Source organism: Crocuta crocuta, unplaced genomic scaffold (assembly GCF_008692635.1).
Source record: "Crocuta crocuta isolate KB4526 unplaced genomic scaffold, BGI_CrCroc_1.0 scaffold140, whole genome shotgun sequence".
In the NCBI taxonomy this organism is placed as follows: Eukaryota; Metazoa; Chordata; class Mammalia; order Carnivora; family Hyaenidae; genus Crocuta; species Crocuta crocuta.
In genome coordinates this window covers 6,236,742-6,257,290 of record NW_027527775.1, presented here as the reverse complement: position 1 = coordinate 6,257,290, position 20,549 = coordinate 6,236,742, and the positions used below count along the sequence as shown (strand labels likewise).

Sequence of the window (20,549 nt, the reverse complement as noted above, 5' to 3'; positions counted from 1 at the left end):
GAAAGAGGGGGAGAGAGAGAGAGGGGGGGGGGAGAGAGAGAGAGAGAGAGAGAGAGAGAGAGAGAATGAGCAGGTAAGGGGCAGAGAGAGAGAATCCCAAGTAGGCACTATCGGTGCAGAGCCCCACATCTTACAACTGTGGGATCATGACCTGAACCAAAATCAAGAGTGGGAAAGCTTAAATGACTGAGCCACCCAGGCACCCCTATGTGCTTTTATTATTAAGGGATTTCTTCATTGAAACTCAAGGAAGATGAAAATTGAAATTTGAACTTTTATCAGATATTCATCAAGTACATTTCTCATCTGTCATGCTCTGACTGAAATACTTTGGGTTCTTCTTCCAAGTGACTCTAAAGAAAATATCCAATTGTACATTAGGCCAATATGTGAGTGAAGTGTGAAATATTATAATCAGAATGGAATTATTAACAAAAAATGAATTATTATCTTGCTTTTTTACTTATGTTTTTGATGAATTATGCTGTTAAATCACCTTGTTATGATTGTCCACCATGAATAAATTAATTATTGGCACTCCATTAACGATTCCTACATATCTATGAGTATGAAAATTTTTGAGCATCACTGTCTAATCACTATCTTACAGTTGAGCCATTTTGTGAGTGCATTTCCTGATAATACTACAGTCATCAAGCAAATGTCCATAATCTTCATTTCACTTTTCTTTCAACTAATCAAATACTAGCTGGGAGGAAATGAACATATCTAGCATTTTTTTCAGGACTCATTCATATGCTGAAATCAGATTATTTATTTACTTATTTTAGATAAAGTGCGCCCAGAATTTATGAAGCTAAATATTTAAGTTTGAAAACAGAAAGCTGTTTTGCCTGAGATAAAGTATGGCATATGAAGTGCTGTTCTCCTCTTTTGAAATTTTTATAACCATGAAATAGTTTGGGAAACACACTTTAGCATTTAAAAGTGACTGTTTACAAATGACTTTCTTTAAAAAATTTTTTTAAATGTTTTTATTTATTTCTAAGAGAGATAGAGAGACAGCGTGAGCAGGGGAGGGTCAGAAAGAGAGGGAGATACAGAATCTGAAGCAGGCTCCAGGCTCTGAGCTGGCAGTCAGCACAGAGCCCGACGCGGGGCTCAAACCCACAAACCGTGAGATCATGACCTGAGCCGAAGTCAGACGCTTAACTGACTGAGCCACCCCTACAAATGAGTTTCTTGAAGTATTTGTTTATTTCACTTACCTTAAGACTGAACTCTGTGTATTAAAAAAATAATAAAATTTCATTTTTTAAAACAGATAAAGGAAGGACAGAGAGATACCTCTCCTTCATTCTCACAAGGGAGGGCACAGTCTTTGCATCTTTCAAAGCTCAGTTGAGGCATCTCTTGGTGAAACCTTCTTTGACTTCCTCACAGGGACAGAGTCCCTCTCCTAGCCTATAACAGATCCTAGCCTAGTTCCATAGATCTTAATACTTTCTTCCTTCGATTAGGTTGAACCATGGTGTTACTGTATTTGTGATTCCAAACCTAATATTATATTAGGTTCTAAAAGTAGTAGTTATTAAATTTAATTTAACTGAATATTTTGTTATTTGTTATTTATGTGACATAGCTCTTTCAATATGTGAGTCCCTTTACAGAAGGATGTATATATGAGTTTTATTCAGGTCTTATACCACATATGACAAAGTCCTGGGAAAGAGAAGGTACTTAATATTTATTTAGTTAATGAATGAATATTCCAGGCTTTACTATATGATGATATGATATGGTATATGATATGATACTATACGAAATGATTCCATATGGTACTAAATTCTCTCTCAAATTTTATCAGTCTTTCCCCACACTTGTTTCCAGACAAGTTTAGCTTACTCTTAGACCTATAAAAAGGGCAATTTAGTAAAACAAACAACAAAAACAACTACTATTTATAGCTAAAGTCCATGGTGTTGTCTGTGTGCCAGGCACTGCTTTAATTACTTCTATATATTAACATTCTATCTTTGTAACAACAGAGTGAAGTATTTCATTATACAGATGAAAAAAACGGAGGCACAGAGAAAATCAGTAACATACAAAGCTAAAAAGCTACTTGTGAGGGAAGCAGTTCGGTTTCAGAGTCCATTGGGTTAATTACTTGGTTCTATGCATACCCATAGTGTAGACGGTATGGAGACTTAAAGTAAATACTGACCCCGGCTGCTATTTATGCTAAGAATATAGATTCTGCCTACAATTTTTCAGTTATTCAACTGTCTACCCACCTCGAATTTTGGTTAAAAAATGGACAGTTACAGTAGTTGTACTAGGTAGTTGTTTAATCACATTTTCTACCTCATTTAATATTCTAGTGACCTTGTGATGTAGGGAATGTTGCCTCCATTTTTTTAGGGATATATAAGCTTCACAAAGATTTAATAACACCCCTTAATTTAGACTGTGCTCTTTCTCCTCACCATAGCTTATTTTCTTGGTTAGAAAATCGAGCTCGGACCAAGCTATTCATTTTCTAGACCAAATAATAATGCTATTTCAACTTGGTTTTAAAACCCTGGGTTAACTTTTAATGTATATAAAACTTTTAACATGTATAAAATCCTTTAAAGTTCCACTGGCTCAAAAAATAGTACCCAAAATTGAAGAGTTTCATTAATCACTACTTTTATTCCTCTGCCAATACAGGAACAGACTTGAAAAAAGAATAAAAGTATATTTTCCTATTTGAAAGTTGTGAGGTTATCTCGAAAGTAGCACTATAATTTTCCTGACAGAAAACTATCCGTGGAATAGAGATCGTGTTAGCAGCGGGGATAAGTACCTTATTTCTAAGAACATGAACCAGAAAGTGAACTGACTCTACTGAGAGCATTGTGTTTAGTGCCCAGATAACAGAGGCAGGGAGGGCCTTGCTCTGTAGCTATATTAGTTATCCCAACTTTTGTGGATATTGGCATTTCTTTGAGGGAGGCCGCCAAAACCTATGGTGGTTTTGTTGGTATTAAAAGATTAATAAAATAAAATAAAATAAAATAAAAAATAAAAAAATAAAAGATTAGTAAATTGGTCCTGGTTTATAGTAACAGGAATCCACGAGGAAGAAACTAAACCAGTTTCACTGTTACGATGGCCTCTAATGCGCAATCGGCTCTGATATATCCATCAATTATTTAAAATAACATCATAAACGTGTATTAATTCTTGCTCTAATCAAAGCTGATGTTGGGTTACTGTGAATTTATTAATGATCTTGTTACTAATAATGTACATGTGCAGTTTGGGTCCAAGGCACTGCTTGGATCAGAGGCCCATCACACATCATAACTATTAAAAAAAAAATCCGGAACAGGAAACAAGCAGATCTAATTGCTCTCATTCAGAGTATATTTTTTCTGCCTTAGAGGCACCTGGCAACACATCTCCCTACTTGATGTGGTTTTCAGAATATAAATTACAGGGAAATTTACTATTGTGTGACACTTTCTAAACAATCCCTTAATCTCTCCTACTCATTTGTCTTTCAGTCTCTTACTCTATTTTTGCTGCCATTTCCTCTCCACTCTACTCCTGACTTCCTCGGAATGACATGAACCAGAAAAGCTGGAGAATTTCTGAACCAGTGGCCTCCCAACATTTTTGATCATATGCTCCTCAGTGAGCAGGTGTATGTTATTTACTTATAAACTGTAACAGATATACGTTTGTATTAATATGTAAGATATCTTATATAGACACAAAATTAAAGGATAAAAATTAAAAATAAAATTAAATATAAATGTGAATGGTTATTCTAATATTTTCCTTCTCTACCCTTACTCTTGCCCATTACTCTCTGGAAACAATTGAGTAGATTCTAAATAACATTTACTCCTCAGATTTCTATGCACCAATTAGTTACAATTAATTCGTTGTTTTGAGACCAATGGTAATAATAATCAAACTCAAAGGCTGCCTTGGAGAACCAGATTCTACATAGTTCTTTCCTCCCTCTTGTCTGATGCTCTATTTCAGCATGGAAGTAGCAGGGAGCACAGAGGAGATTACGGCACAAAGCAGGGGCTATTTGGTTTCTGATTTGGGTTGTATGATTCCATTTCTTCTGTATCTTTTCCCTTGGGCTCTTGACACCTCATTTTGTCTTCTGAAAAGAAATTGTTGACCATGCCAGGAATATTCATTCATTCAAACACTGACGAATAGAGTTCTAAGCGCTGGGCCGAATGCTACAGGCACAAATCTGAACCACTGCAGACACAAAACTGCTCCCACTAAACTGCCTTGGTTTTAGTTAGCAGTGGCGGGATCAACTGATTTTGTAGCAAAGGTTATAAAAGAAGTCCTCTGTGAATGAAGAAGCAGGCATCTAACTCGGCAGAGGAAATTTGGAAGTCCCCACCAAAGTCAAACCGTTTGAGGATCTGGAAGTAGGACTCACGGGCGGGGGGCCGGGGGGCGGGGAGGCTTCCCCTGCAGCCTGGTGGAGATGAGCTGTTGAACACTGGCCCTACTCAGCAGAGTTCCTCATGTGAACCGATAATGAAAGTAATTCCTCTCCACCTGCTCTATAAGCACTGGAGTCAAATTCATGTTCCTTATCTCCCTGCTAACCTCGTGCCAGTGATAACCATAACTGCATCATGCTGAAATAGAATCTGACTCCAGCCGGCTACAAATCCACTTTTCATCAAGGACCTGGAGCCTTGCTTCTCCTCGCAGTTGACTGGTGCTTCCCTTGGTAACTTACTATAGCTTCTCTTCCCCTCTGTTCCTCTCTCTTTTCCTTTTCCTTCTCCTCCCCTTCCTCTGCCCCACCCATTTTCTTTCTCGTGCACTACTGTTCCCTCCCTTCCGTGCTACCCTGCAGTGTGAGTCAAACAGAAGCGTTCCTTGAGAACACTCTAGCAGCGTGTCAAGGATTGTATGCTGCATGGTGGAAGGAAGCACTGTCTGGCTCATGGCGGTATACCAGATACCTGGACTAGGGCCCGGGATATTGAAAATGCTCCATATTTATTACTGTTTGATTTTATCAGAGGCTATATCTGGTGTTATATAGGGAAAGTATGTTTATTATGAGGCAAAATACTTGAGCCCCAAATGTCTGCAGACATGGTTTTGGCTTTCTCATTGTTTATAAGGCAAAAGTTGGATGGCATAAAACAATGTGATGGTTTTCAGTGACCTAACAACACAAAATGAGCTGCTCTCAAAGTTGCCAGATGTACCTGAGATGCAAACCCAGCTAAAATATGGCTGGGAAGACCTAGTGATATCTTTCTACATGCCCCCTTTCTACCTGGTAATGATTTTCCTCTGCCAGTCCTTATCCTTGAGCCAGGAAAACAAAGTTTAAAAACAATACAATCTACTCAACAGGACTATCTGTTTAAAAACCCTGTGAACTTAGCAGAAGAGCATGCTGTTATTATGAATCTATCTGCAGAGTTATATATACTTACCCTGCTTTGTATTCCTTCCTTTTTTGTAAAATGATAGTAGGCTTATTAACAAAATCTAATTCTTCCACTAGTCCCTACTTTCATTTACATATCTGGGGTCTTTAGCTTAAACATCCTTTTTATTTTTTATTTCTTAGACAATTTTTTCCTTCGCTTTTGTATTCTCCCAGCTGGCTTCCTATCTTGGTCATTCCTATCTTCTCCATAATTTATAATGTTCTTTATGTCACCCACCGGTCAATGACAGCCTCCTAATGCTACAAGGCTCCCACAGAGGCAGTCAGGACACAGAAAAAAACAAGAAGGTCATAGAAAGGAATGAGAAGGTCGTTTCAAGTAGAAATGTGCTTTTACTGAATTTATACATATTTTAGAGATAGGGTAAGGAGAAAATACTTGATTTTATCAGCTGTTTCTAATTAATGTATTAAATTTGTCCGGAGATAAAGTACGGTATATATTGTATAATGTTTTGTTTCTGGGGACTTTTCCATAAACAGTGTACCATTTATTCAACATCACTTTGAAAAGTTTCCTAACACAGAAGGGTATTCTGTAGTGTGAAATTAAATCAAGTATTTATACAAAATACCACCTAACATACAGCAACCTGTTCATTCCTTTCATCACAGGCCATGATATACTAGAAAAAAATTTGTTAGGGTGCTACTCCTCAACATATTTAATGGTATAAGTGATAACCCAATATAAAATTTCTCCTTCTTTAATAATACAATTTTTAACAGACACCTGCTTGCCCAGAATGCAGACTCCATTTCTCAGCCCTTATTGCTAGGTGTGCCCATGTAACTACATCCTAGCACATGAAATGTGAGAGAAAAAGAAGTGTGCACCTTCTGGGTCCTGCCTTTACACAGGACTGTGGCCATCCCTGCACTCCCTCCTCTTCCCACTGACTTGACTATCAATAAGGGTTCGAGGAGGTGGAGCAGTTAGATGGAAGGGGTCTGGGGCTGTGAAAACAGAGGCTACATATTGGCCTAGTACTATTTATCCCCAATTATTATGTGTATGTGAGAAAAAGATGTTATATTTAAACTACTTTTATGCTGTTTTTCTATGACAGCAGTCAAAACTCTAGCAACAGTTATACAATTTAGTTTATTGATTGGAATATGAGATTTTTGTTCGACTGTGGAATCAGGTGTCTTCCCAAGGTTCAGATCACTTTTGCATTATATTCTAGAGCTTATATTGCTTTGTAATACAGATTATGTTTTATGTGAGCAAATTAAAATATGCTCATACATTTATATAACTATTATGGTTATGCCCAACTTGGGGGACTATTTAAATAGTCTCTAGAGAAGACTGAATGTTGGAATCTCCTTAATTAGCTAACCGCCATCAAGAACAAATACACTAGTTCTTTAAAAAAGTCTAACCTCAAGCCTTTCCCTACATATTTTCCATCTTCACATCTCATTTGGTTTAGAGAGACCACTTCTTAGAGTGCCTCCCTCCTCCAGATTTCTGTGGAATTTGTCTCTGAGAATTGCTCTGAACCAGCTGCCTTACCCCAAGGACCCACCCACACTCTATAAGTGCTGGTCATCTGCCATACGACCTTCTGACTCATTTACTTATGTCTGCTCCTAATCCACTTGGTTTTCCTTTGATTTCATTGGCTTCACTTTAATTATATATTTCATCATGTTTAGAATTATTAGCTTAAAAGATTAATATTTATGTATACTACAAATGTTGTCCTCTCCACTTGGGACACTTCATAAAAATATGTGTAGCTATCCTTGGATGGCCAGAGATAACATCGGAAAACAACAAAAAAATACAGCATGCAAAACAGTGAATGCCTGGCAAGATTTATAGGTTTCAAGAAATGATAATGTGCTAAAATACAATGATATCTCTAGTACAATGCTATTTGAGTACATTCTAAGGATCACTTGTACAAGTTCTACTTCAGTTTTCTTCTCTTTTCTTTTTTCAAGTCTCAGAACCTTGATTATATCCTGACACCCCCCCCCAAAAAAAAAAAATCATGCTCATGAATTCAGTGAAGGATTTGGCTCACTCATAGGACCATCAGATAATAAGATGATTAAAGTTCTTAAAATTTTATTAGCTTATATTCTACACACCTTTTCATGCACTAATCTTAAAGCTGTCACCATGGCTGACAAATAGTTTTAAAGATATGGACAATGAAGCAAATTCTTTTCAGCATCTGGTACCTAACACCTTAGACATGTAAATGTGGCTTGTGTGTCTCCCCAAAAGACTTAGCTGTTTTTAATGATATGCACTGGTATTAGGAATGGAGTAGTTGACTAGAGTTCTTGTTAATATTTTGAAAAACTTTATACATACTTGTTTCTATTTCACAGAAGTAATGATACTCATAATAACTATATAAAGGTCATTTCATGCCATGCAGAACATGTTCCAAATACTTTATGTGTCTAATATTACATTGCCCTTGTACTTCTGTTGGTTGTATGCATTTTACCCATAGTTCTATCACCTTTTATAACAATCATGTAGGGCAAAAAGGGAAAATCCCCTGCTTCTATATGCTTACTCCATTCTCTCAAAATAACTGCTATTAACAATTTTATGCCTAGATAGCCAGATTTTTGCCTAGTCTTTTAAAATCATATGGAGAAGTTTATACCCTGTTCTTATTTATTTTATATATTTATCTATATATAGACATTTTGTCATATAAGGTTGGCATTTACTATACATACAGGTCTGCCACTGTCTTTTTCCACATATACTATATTATGAGATCATTCAGTTAGTGCACATGGGTCTCCCTCTATCTTTTAATGACTCCATAGCATTCCAAAGTCTAGATAAACAATAATTAAACATTCTTTATTGATGGAAATTTAAGTTCTTTTTTGTCAGTAACCTACAATACAAAGATAAACATTTCTGCACATTTATGAGCTTGCATTACTATTTTCTTTGGTAAAGTTCTAAAATGGCTAATTGCCAATTCAAAGGTATTTTAACACTCATTCACTATCAAATAGAACAGGAATTCCTACAGACTTTGGTTATAGAGATTTATCCCATAATGATACTTTTCCAGGGTAAATTCCTAACTTGAAATTTTGCATTTAATCTGTTTATTACAAAGCATCCCAAATGAACTGTAGAGTCAAAGCAAATATTCCACCAGACAATGCCATAACACTTTAGAATGATGAAATGCTTAAAATAGAATATTTAAGTTAGAACTTGTAAATAGGTTATAATTACATCGCTCACAATGTAACCATGCTATAGTGACATGTCCAAGAGAAAATTCTTTCCAGCACTCTTAGTATTGATATAAATGTCCAAGTGGTGAGCATATGTTTCTGGAATGTTTAATGTTTGTCGGCAGTTGGGCAGGGTTTGTCTTATTTTAGGGGAGCTATGTCATAGGTCGATTAATAATTTCTTATGTCATTATTACATTCCCAGCAGATTTGATAGGATATATGACATTTCTGGAAAAGTGACCTGAGCACGCCAATCATAACAACTGTACGGAGCGTTAATATTTCAATACAATATATATGATCTTTGCTGTCAAGTCGTTGACTTCATTGAAACTAACTTATGACACGTTACTGATCTAGTTTGTTGGCAAAACCACAGTTTATGGAAACCAGTGGGGGTTTTTTTGTTTTTTGTTTTTTTGTTTTTTTTACCACAAAGAGTTAGAGATTGCTTTCTTTCCTCATTGTACATAGCCCCAGTTGAACAGAACTGAGAACATTGGTTTTGTATTAGAATTGCCATTATAGATTAATATTATATCAAAAGAGGAGTAAAGATGTTGTTCAGTCCACAGGGAGTTTCTGATGCCAATGACCATGCCGCATTTATGGAAGAAATTATATTTGTATTTACATCAGGATAGTAAACCACTACATTGTTGGAAGAATTTGGGGAAAATCCTAAAGATAAGACAAATTTTGGTCAAGAATCTACTAGCTAAGCTATGCTTCGAATAAACATTTGTTTCTCTCACTCCAATCTTTGTTTCTCTCACTTGTGAACTTCATAGGGGAGTGTGGTATCTACAGGATTAGTTAAAGTGGCCTCACCATAAAAAATAATTTCAGTTATTGGCTCTTTTTGGTTCAGAGTTAAAGAAAAGTTGATACATCTAATGATGGCAAATGTGCCAGGTTATTATTTTTATCAAAATATTTGGGGGTAGGGCATGCTGTTCTCTTTGTAGGTGTAAATGGGTCATTTTTAACATGTGATTCATACCACTTTAATTATGATGAAATATGCTTTTTGAAGGGAAAAATAAATAAGTGCAAATAATTGACATTAAGTAAAGAAAATATCATTACTTTCTTTCTAAAAATTAGAGAACACTCTTCAGCTAGGCCTTGAACTATGACCTATCTGATGGCTATTTAATTCCAACTAAGGAAAGTGAAACCAATTCTGTCTTTGACACAATTCCAAAAAGCACAGTTCACAAACTATGTGAAATACTATTAGTGAAATGAATCGGTTATTATATTTTAGTTTTTGCATATTTTGATGCTTCCCCCAAGAAGATAATCCTTGAGTTATACAGCTACACTATAGGGCAAAAGAAACATCTACATATTATCTCTTTAATCCTAGCAAAATAATAAATGATGGAAACAAGGATATTTATAAAATTCCAAAAGCCGGATAATCTGTGCACGTGCCTTACCTTTCTTTTGCGAAGTCTGACCGGATTATCTGTGGGTTCCTGGGTGGCCAGAGTCTCCTTTAAGTGTAAACACTGCATGCCATCTTCTGAGTTGACCTTTGGAAGGCTTTTGTTTTGATGTTCTGAGAAACCACTCTTCTCTAGGCCATTTTCAGCTGACATTCCATTAGGGCAGGAAGGAGGTTGTAGAAGGCAGCTTCCAGAATCTGTTTTTAATAATGGCAGGCCTCTGCCCTTGTGAGGAATAGCCAAGAACTCATCCTGTACTACACTGCAGGTGTTTCTTTCATGTTCATCTTTAGGGAAGTCAAGTTTTCTTCGTTGCTGAGCAATTACAGCCGAATTAAGCAATTGCTTCTCAGGCACAATATCTTTCACATTTGAAGAGTCACATGCATTTATTTTGGATGCATCTTTTACTTTGCTTAAGCTTATATCAGTACAAAGCTCCAGGCTTTTACTTGTAATGTCAACAGCTTTTTTCTCCCTCTTTTCTTCTACCAGTGCTAAGTCAGCTCCGCCAGCCACTCCCCAGGAGTTACTTTGGTTACCTTCCATGACGGGCAGTGTCTTTACTAAGGAGCCTCCTCCTCTGATAGTATGTTGGTCTGATGTTTTATGTCCTTGGGTAGTTAAAATTGGCTTCTCATCTGTAATACATGGATCAGAAGCGGTATCCTCATCAGACACATGCACTAGTGTTTCCGTGCTGGCCTCTAGAGAAAGAAACTGATCTTCACCTTCGGGGCTGTCATTTTCATCCACCTTCTTTGAAATGTGACCCATTGGCCTCCCAGGAAAGTCTCTCAGCTCTGAGCCATGGCAGCAGTCTGGTAGTGAAACACACTTCTCTTTGCGATCCACATTTAAAGTTGCATCTTTTTCCATACTTGCCTGCGAGCTGTCAGCTACTAGTCCATGATGGCATGCTGGGTTATAATCATCGGAATTAAAAGGCTGCCCCATCCATTGGGTCACATGTTCTTCCCAGCTTCTCTTTCTGATAGCTACAGACATGTCATCGTAGTTTAACAACAAATTAAGAGATACGTTCCATTTGACACTAAAGGGGATGTAACTTGAGGAAACATTACTTCATATGCACCAATTGAAGAAGAGTGAATTTTGTCATTTCACCACCTATGAAAAAATTAAATATATATATGTAGTTCAAGATAATCATTCTAGAGTCAAAATATGTCTTGGAAAAGAGAGTGCTTAATCTGTGCTATGAAAGATTAAGTAAGAGATTTTACAAAGCTTCTTTTCAATAGATTTAATGATGTTATTTCCATAAGAGGCAGCCTCATATTAGAAGATAATTTCACATTTAATATTTCTGGTCAAAAAACATTGACAGCATTTGAAAGGCAGGTGGATCGATTGACCTATTAATGAATGAAGATATAAATCCTGAATGTTTGACACTCTACTAAGAACATATTTGCGTTGCAGTATTTAATAAAAACCACCAGAAGAAATGTGTTGCTCTAGCTTATATGCTTTCCTGCTTTACTTTTGTGAACACATGTCCTTACAGAAATCTATTTGTTGTTTGGTTTAAATTGCAGCAATGGCCACCAGGAGCTGCTCATGCAAAACATGAGCTAGAGGGATGGCATGTGTAATGCACCAGTTTGTGAAAGAGCTAATACAGATCCCAAACTAATAGGACGTATTTACTCCAGGGCGTAAGAAACATGGAATAATCTAGTTTAGCTCCTATTAACACATAATTCATAAGAAAATGTAAACACAGACCACTGCCTATGCCTTAAGATAAATACATTTACACTCATGCTATTACTGCTACTACTAGGTGGCAAGCTCATTTTGTTGAGACATTAAACAACTTGCCCAAGGTGATACATCTAGGAAGGATTCACACTAGGCCGAGGTTCTAAGGCCCAAATTTAAATAGCCAACAAACTTTACTGTCTCCATGAGATGAGATTCTACTTGTGCTCCTTTCCTCCACACATATTTAGTGTGCATAAAATCTAAACTCCTCAGGTAGCAACTCAGAGAACCAAAAAGAAGATGTATGCATGATAAAATAATGGGGACAATTCTTCAGAAATTTCGCATCCTTCTTTTTGGCTTCTGAGTTTCATTTGTATACTTCTATTAGACGTTAGCCACAAAAATTTAAGTAAACCAGAAAACCAGGCATAAGATAAGGTGGAATATAAACACATTCCAGGTACCCATCTCCTTTTTGCTTTGAATTATTCAAACCCCTTAGTTCGAGGAAACAAATTATACCAATTAAACTGAACTTTGCAAAACTGACTAATCCAAATGTTGCCCCGTAAGGAAACCAAATTATTGGACCATAAAAGAAAAATCCCATTCAAAGAGTAGACACTTCTAGTTTTTCCTCCACACAAGAACGGTCAGCACATAACGTGGATTGGCTTATTGATTTCAGCCATAAACAAGATTAACTACTATGCTGGCTCGGGGTCACTTCAGTCTATTGAAAAGGATTCTGAGTCTCTGCCAAAAACTTCAAGCTATTTTGACTAAGCACTTGCCAGAAAGGTAAATATTCCCATCCTGTGAAGATCAGCAGACTTATTAAGGAACGTACTAGAATTTGGTACCCTAGCCTGACCAAATATCTTTCTGGATACTATCTGGTTCTCTCAAAGGTCTGTGACCATTTGAAAATGGTCAGCGTGCACATTTTCCATGTTGGCATTCATTTTGCACTCAAAAGAAAATATAAAGTCCCTAAATTCCATGCATAAGTCATTATAGTGTGGGAGGCTACGGAAAGTGGAAAAAACGCATAGATGCAGGCCAGAAAATTTCTGCTTTCATGGGCAAATTTGGGTTGTAATAGGGCGGTTCTGTTTTAGATGCTTTCTTTTCTTTATTTTTATCCAGTGTAGAAAGAGCAGGCTAACTCAAGAAATGCCAAGTGGTATTACTGTGTCATTCCTAAGCCACATTTACATTTAAGTTTAGACTAAATTCTAAATTCATTTCTTTTGCTAAAAAGAAATTGAGTTTTATTAACTCCTTGGAGGACAGATGCCATAAAAATTGTGCCCCTCAGACCTTATCATAATATTAATTTATTTTACTTACCCTTGGTAAATAGGTAAGTGTTTTTATAATGTCAAAGGAAGACAGTTCAACAAGTTCTAAGGCCATCTAGTTGTGAAGAGAGATTGCAAATTAGGTAAATTGAATACATTAAACATTAACTCCTTCTGTCCTGCTAATGTAGGTTTGTTGGACATTTCCAAATCATTCCTGTGAATGTATATTTTTTAAAAAATCTGTATTTTTAAAGACATAAAATTTCCCAATTCTCATTATGACCATCATCACTACATTTTGAGTGCTCATTCCATATCTTCTGGTCTGATAGATTTATTAAAAATTTATGTCTCCAGACTTTCTTATTCATACTTCCTGCTTAAAATCTATTAAACGATTTATAGCTAAAATCTGCCTCTATGATCTAAACTCTAGACCACAGACTAGTCACAGACCTCTAGACTATTAAGGAAAAGGAGTATTGGATTATTATCAATTGCATCTGGGCACATTGGTATCATTTTCTAGGTCTTTTTTTTAATATTTTTATTTACTTCTAAGAGAGAGAGAGAGAGAGAGACAGCGTGAGCAGGGGAGGGTCAGAGAGAGAGAGGGAGACACAGACTCTGAAATAGGCCCCAGGCTCTGAGCTGGCAGTCAGCACAGAGCCCGACGCGGGGCTCGAACCCACGAACCGTGAGATCATGACCCAAGCGAAAGTCGGACGCTTAACCGACTAAGCCACCCAGGCGCCCCTGGTATCATTTTCTAAATCATCTGAATTAACTAGAACCCATCCTATAGATTGAGAAGTCTTTGTAAAATACTTGATTTTCCCCATCAGCCTCCTCACCAGACTGCTTTCTTTAAAATTATATTTCTAAATACTAGTTATTTTGAAAATTTCTATTTAATATTTTTTGTAATCTTTTTTTGTGCAATTCCATTCAGAATGAGCTCAGCTGCTGAGGATTTGGATGAAGGATCTGGAAAAGTGTAGGTCACTGCAGGGTGTTGATTTTATGAAGTGAATTTCCATGGGGATTTTTCACTTCTTAAATGCATGTGTTCAAACACCACTGTATTAATATTACAAGAGAGTCTATGTGCTTCTAATTATGTAAGAATTTTGGAAAATGTTTGTAAAATGTCCAAATTTGCTTTTTGTGATATTAGTACATAGGATGTTTAGACACAATTAATTTCAAATTTATTGTTTGAGCTAATTTTGTAACACTTCACCACTCCTTAAGTATTTTATTTTATTTTTGTCATACAGTATTTTAAAGTTAAGTGAAATTAAATATAACTTTTTGTCATTTTAGAGAGAGGGAGAGAGCACATGTAGGTTGGGGAGGAAGGTAGAGGGTGAGGGAGAGAGAGAAGGGGGGAGAGAGAGAGAGAGAGAGAGAGAGAGAGAATCCCAAGCAGGTTCCACACTCAGTGTAGAGCCCGATGCAGCGCTCGATTCCACGACCCTTGGATTACGACCTGAGCAAAAATTAGGAGACAGACACTCAACCGAGCCACCCAGGTGCCCTGAAATTAAAGATTATTATAACTAAACAATAACAACAAATTGGAGACATTCTAGTGTGAGAATCACTGACCTATATCTGATATCAAATGATTATGTTCTCCTTTATACCTGTTTCTGAAATAAACACATACTATGTATTTTGGCCTGGCAATTGTCCTTAGGAAAGAAGACCCTGATGATAATCACCATTGCTCATTCTACAGCCAAGAAGGCGATGAAACAAAGCAGTTATGGCTTGAAATCAAGGGAGCAGCAATGAGGACCTGACAGCAAAACTACCTGGCCAAGATCAAGTTTTCAGTACCTGTTTATTTAGTGCCCAGGGGCCACAGACACCCTGCTAATCTTTGGGAATATACACTTAAATAATATACTCTACCTTTCCTAAAAGAACTTAAAATTTTACGGGAGAAACTCATGTAAAGAAAAATAATAAGTTCTCTCATGGCCACAAATACCATGTAAAGTTTCACATAAAACAGGGGTCATCAGTTCCTCCCTCCCTGCCCCTTCCTTCCCCTTCCTTCCTTCCTGACTTCCTTCCCCTTTCACTCCCTTCCTCCCTCCTTTCCTTCCCTCCCCTTTCCTTCCCTCCTTTCCTCTCTTCTTCCCTCCCTCCCTTCCTTCCTTCCCTCCTTCCTCCCTCCCTCCCTTCCTTCCTTCCCCTTTCCCTTCCCCCCTTCCTCCTTTCCCCTTTCCCTCCCTCTTTTCCTCTCTTTCTCCCTCCCTCCCTTCCTTCCCTCTCTTCCTTCCTTCCTTCCTTCCTTCCTTCCTTCCTTCCTTCCTTTTCCTTCCTTCCTTCCTTTTCTTTCCTTCCTTCCTTCCTTCCTTCCCACTTCCCTTCTTCTTCCCTCCCTCTCTTTTCCTCCCTCCCTCCCTTCCTTCCTATAAACAGTGAGTGGTATGGGGATGATGTAAATGTCGGATAGGGCTTCTAGAGGAGAAAACTAGAGGAATAAAGCCCTCTGTAGTAAACTTCTTGCCTCCACAACATCCAGATCCAATGGGAGCAAAGGTTCAGAGTTTCCCTATTCTAGAACCACCTCCTTCAGAAAGATAGCACAGGCAACAACAAACTCCAGAGAATTACTAACAATTTGAAAGCCCATTTGTCATCGTGGAGGGGAACCACATTTCTCAGGTGCATTCAGAGAAAACTGAAGGGAGAGATTTAAACAATTTCTTTTCAGAAAATTTTGCAGGCCCAAGTCTTCAGATGCAAGGGATCCATAAAGCATGCAGCACAACAAGGAATAAAAACAGACCACGCCAAGAAACATTATTGTGAAATTTCAGAACTTTAGAGGTAAGCAAATGAACATAAATGTTATCAAAGAGAGAGAAAAGAGATGATATATTATATATTGGGGATCTCAGTGGTATTGGATTTCTTAACAGAAAAACTGGAAACAAGACAGGCAAATATATCTTCAAAATTCTGATAGGAAATTATTTCTACCTTAAAATTATATGAGGAGAATTAAACTATGTCCCCCCTCTTCTCAAGAAGCTACTGGAGGGATAGTTCCAACTAAAGAAGAGAATAAATAAAGTAGAAAAGACATGGCAACAAGGGAGTCAGAAATTCAACACAAAGACCAGGGAATGGAAGTTTCAGGATAAAATTTATGCAGCAGGCCTAGTGGGCAATCATTTCACACAAATCCCCAAGTTTTCCACAAGAGCTGTCTCTAAGGAAATAACATGGAAATAATAGATTATATGAGGTATGTGACCACATTGAGAGGAATACATAATAAAACCAGACAATTTAGGTGGAATAATTAGTAATAATTACATAGAAAACTAGAAAAATCATTTATTACTGCCACGGAAAAGAGATTTAAAAGAAAGGAAAAAATAACATAGTATACTACCTGGCTTAGCTGTGAATTTTTTGTGTAGCCAAAATAATGCAAATAGTAAATGCTGACTTAATTTTAAAAATTTTGAAAGCAACTATCTTTGGAGCCTAACATTTTTGTAGAGGATGGGGTTAGGGATGCTGGGAAGAATAGTCTCAGAGAGCTAACTCTTTACTTTCCATAATAGGAAGTAGGAGATAATGTCTAAAGTTGGAAAAAAAGTAGTATAATCAGAGTGTTTAGAAATACAGAGGTAATAGGAGAAACAGCTAAAAGCAAGTTAAATTGCTATGATTCTGTGTGTGACTTTCTTGAGATAAAGAAAATTTTCTGAAACTCAGAAAGCATGTTAAATAATCATCTAAATTTAATCTAAATTTTAATATGTCCCAGAGCAGTGATTTTTGTAAAGTTTTTTAAAATGCTTGTTTATTTTTCAGAGAAAGACAGACACAGCGTGAGCAGGAGATAGAGAGTGAGGCAGACACAAAATCCAAAGCAGGCTCCAGGCTCTGAGCTGTAAGCACGGAGCCCGACACAGGGCTCAAACTCATGAATCATGAGATCATGACCTGAGCTGGTCAGATACTTAACCAACTGAGCCACCCAGGCACCTCTTTGAACAGTGATTTTAAGATTGAATTGATAGGGAAATATGACTGCAGTTCCTCTACAAAATCTCCAATGGGGCCAAACAACTCCCTGTATTCCCTTCCCCACTCACAATTATACATATTTATCTTTCTCATTCATTTAGCACAATAAAAGTGCCAGTTTTGGTATTTATTTTGGGTTAATAGTGTCATGCAGTTTTCTATAAGATTCTTAGAGATCTTTTTTTAATGGCCTTTTTTCCTCCTTTGACCCTTTTGCGAACTTCTGCAATTCAGGACAAATATTCTTGCTAGTCTTCTTAACCATAGCTCTCTAAAATGTTATCTGAACAGAAGTTTTAAGATATAGAAAACATGGGGTGCCTGGGTGGCTCAGTTGGTTGAGTGTCCAACTCTTGATCTTGGCTCAGGTTATGATCTCATGGTTCATGAGTTCAAGCCCCACATCTGGCTCTGTGCTGACAGTGTGGAGTCTGCTTGGGATTCCCTCTCTCCCTCTGGCCCTCCCTGACTTGTGCACACAAGTGCTCACTCTCTTGCTCTCTCTCTCTCAAAATAAATAAATAAAAAACATTTAACAAATCTTTAAAATTAAAAGTTAAAAAATAAGACATAGAAAATAAGCTGTACATAACCTGAACTGAGTAACTGCATATGAAAAGAGGAATTCTCCATTACACTATTTTGCTACTTCTCCTAGATATCTCATTCATAGTACTTAAAAAATGGCAACTTTTCTGGATCAACCACTTAAATGTGGGTCTCTCATTTTATCCTTTAAGAAACAAATGGCATATATAAACATATATGTGTGTCTGTGTATACATATATAAACAAAAATTTTAAAATATATGTATACACATACACACACATACATGATTGACTTCCGGGTCATTTTTAAACATTTCACACAGATTCTATATATTTAGTAGATGAGAAAATAAAGACATAATAGAACTACCACTTTCACTTTATTTTTCTACCCTTTTCTAAGATGGCCACAGTTGCTTCTGGTTTCTTTTAGGGCCTTTCCTCTTAATTACTTATCCCATGTTAAATTTTAGGTCATATGTCCTTCTAGAACTGTTTTTAGAGCATATATAAGTGTAATATCTACCATATAGCATATTCTCAGCTATTGTGGGAAAGAAGAGAAGAAATGAGGGGAATAAATCTCCTTTTAATTAAAAGTAGTTTCAGCTTTCTAAAACGCAGTCTTTAAAGAATAAAAAATGCATCTGAACCAAGAAAAGAACATTTCTACATTGACCTACTTTGTCGCTAATATAAGGGTCAAGTCAGTGAAATGGAGTGACTGGGAATCTGAAGATCCTATCACGATTTGAAATCTTAATGTCTCTGAGCCTACCTTCAGGGAGTCATATTTGCAAATAGTTAAGTGCTCCCAAACCACGTATGATCCGAATTAGACAATCAGAACAGAAGCAACAACAGAGAGATGATCACAACTTAGTATAGTTCTTCAAATGTAGGCTCACTAATTCAAAGTAAATATTGATTACAGTGAGAATTTGCAGAGGCCAAAATGAAATTCATTTTCTTGATGAGACTGTCAAGGAACAAATTATCTAGCAAACCAAGTTGTGCACATTTGGGCATCTTCCCACTGCTTGCCAACTCAATGATAACATGAAGAGGAATGCTTTTCATTGCCAAACTGATGTCTCATATTCATGATACTTAGGAGCAGTAAGAAAGCGTAGGCAGACATGACTTTTCTTAATTCCTTTATGTAAATACATGAACAAAAAGCCAAAAAAGATAACACATTTAAAAAAAAAACATTTTTATGAGTCTAGTCAGGGGTTGGGGCAGCCAAATTTTAGTAAGAGATAATTAGTGCTTTTCCTTTAAAATATTCATTCTGTCTGATCCAAATCTGACAGCTAGGAATAGACTGTGGGAGAGCGAGACCGTTAATAATATGATGTGTGAATTTATCTCCATATGATTCCATGCAGATTTTCTTTCTTTAGTAGCAATCTGTGTCCCAATTCTTCACAAAAATCATTATTCATCTACTTCCACAATCTTGTCAGATGTTGGAATTTACTCATTACGCCTCTTTAGCTGTTTGTGGAAAACAAACTCTTAATGAAATTCTTTATTGGTAAATTGCTTCATGAAGCTTAAAATATTATAAGTGAAATAGCTTCCATGCATTTAGGCTGTCTGTATATCATAAAAAATTAGTATATTATAGAATCAACTGTCTATAATGAACTAAGCCAGTAGAATAAGTAGTACATTACTTTTTCCGAAAGACACATCCAAGCTTCCATCAGTTTTGGGCTTTAGCAGAAAACTGAAGAATTAGGTACCCAATTTGAAAAATAGTCTTTTAATATTGACCTATTTTTATGTGTATCTCAGTTTTACTGAGCTCAGAAATTTTTTTCTTATTCTTAGCTTTCGGGGTTAGAGATTCCAGGAGATAGGTAAATGTGAAAATTAACTCTGTCAATTCACTAGAAGTCAGCCCATCAAAAAAAAGAAGGTTTCTAAAACTACAAATTATTATTCCTGTGGTGCCCTATTTTTACCTTCAGGTTCCNTTTTTTTTTTTTTTTTTTTTTTTTTTTTTTTTTTTTTTTGCTGGGAGGGGCCCAGATACTGGCAGTGTGTCTTACTACCACTTTATAGTTCAGGTTAGCCAGATCTGCTGATTCTCTTAATGTTTTCTTAAGTAACCCACATGTAATTTGAGGAAATCTTGGAATACTTCATAATGTTTGCCTGATATCACTAAGACCTTTTTGAGGATAACTGGTTTCCAGATGATCCCAGAATTAAGAAGATAAAAAACAGAGAGGGAGGCAAACCATAACAGACTCTTAAATACAGAGAACTGAGGGTTGCTGGAGGGGTTTTGGGTGGGCGGATGGGCGAAATGGGTGATGGGCATTAAGAAGGGCATTTGTTGGGATGAGCCCTGGGTGATATCCATAAGTGATGGATCATTAAATTCTACATCCGAAATCATTATTACATTATATGTCAACTAATTTAGATTTAAATAAAATAAAAAATATAATACAGTCATGGAGAATAATATTGCATCATGGATGCAGTAATTTCTAGATATGTGTACTTTCTTCAGGTTTGCCTATTTTTCAAAAGCATGCAGTTTTCTCATTGATGGTGTTCCATCCTATGCAGAATCCTTTGAGCATTTAGAACTATACTGTATCTTAAATGTGTTCTATAAATAAATTCATTAATGAATAATCATTTGGGTTTTTGCCTTGCTATCCTTTTTTCCTACAGAATTTCTTATAACCAAAAAAAAAAAAAAAAAAAAAAAAA

General features: G+C 36.6%; 1 protein-coding gene across 1 annotated transcript in view; it reads right to left on the bottom strand.

Moving 5' to 3' along the window:
• Positions 1-11,169, bottom strand: part of LOC144239171 (rho GTPase-activating protein 7-like) — a 182,956-nt gene extending 171,787 nt beyond the window's left edge. The window contains exon 1 of the mRNA XM_077773179.1: positions 10,153-11,169. Coding sequence (XP_077629305.1) covers positions 10,153-11,169 — 1,017 coding nt within the window. The remainder of the gene's footprint in view (positions 1-10,152) is intronic.
• Between the last annotated feature and the right edge of the window lie 9,380 nt (positions 11,170-20,549).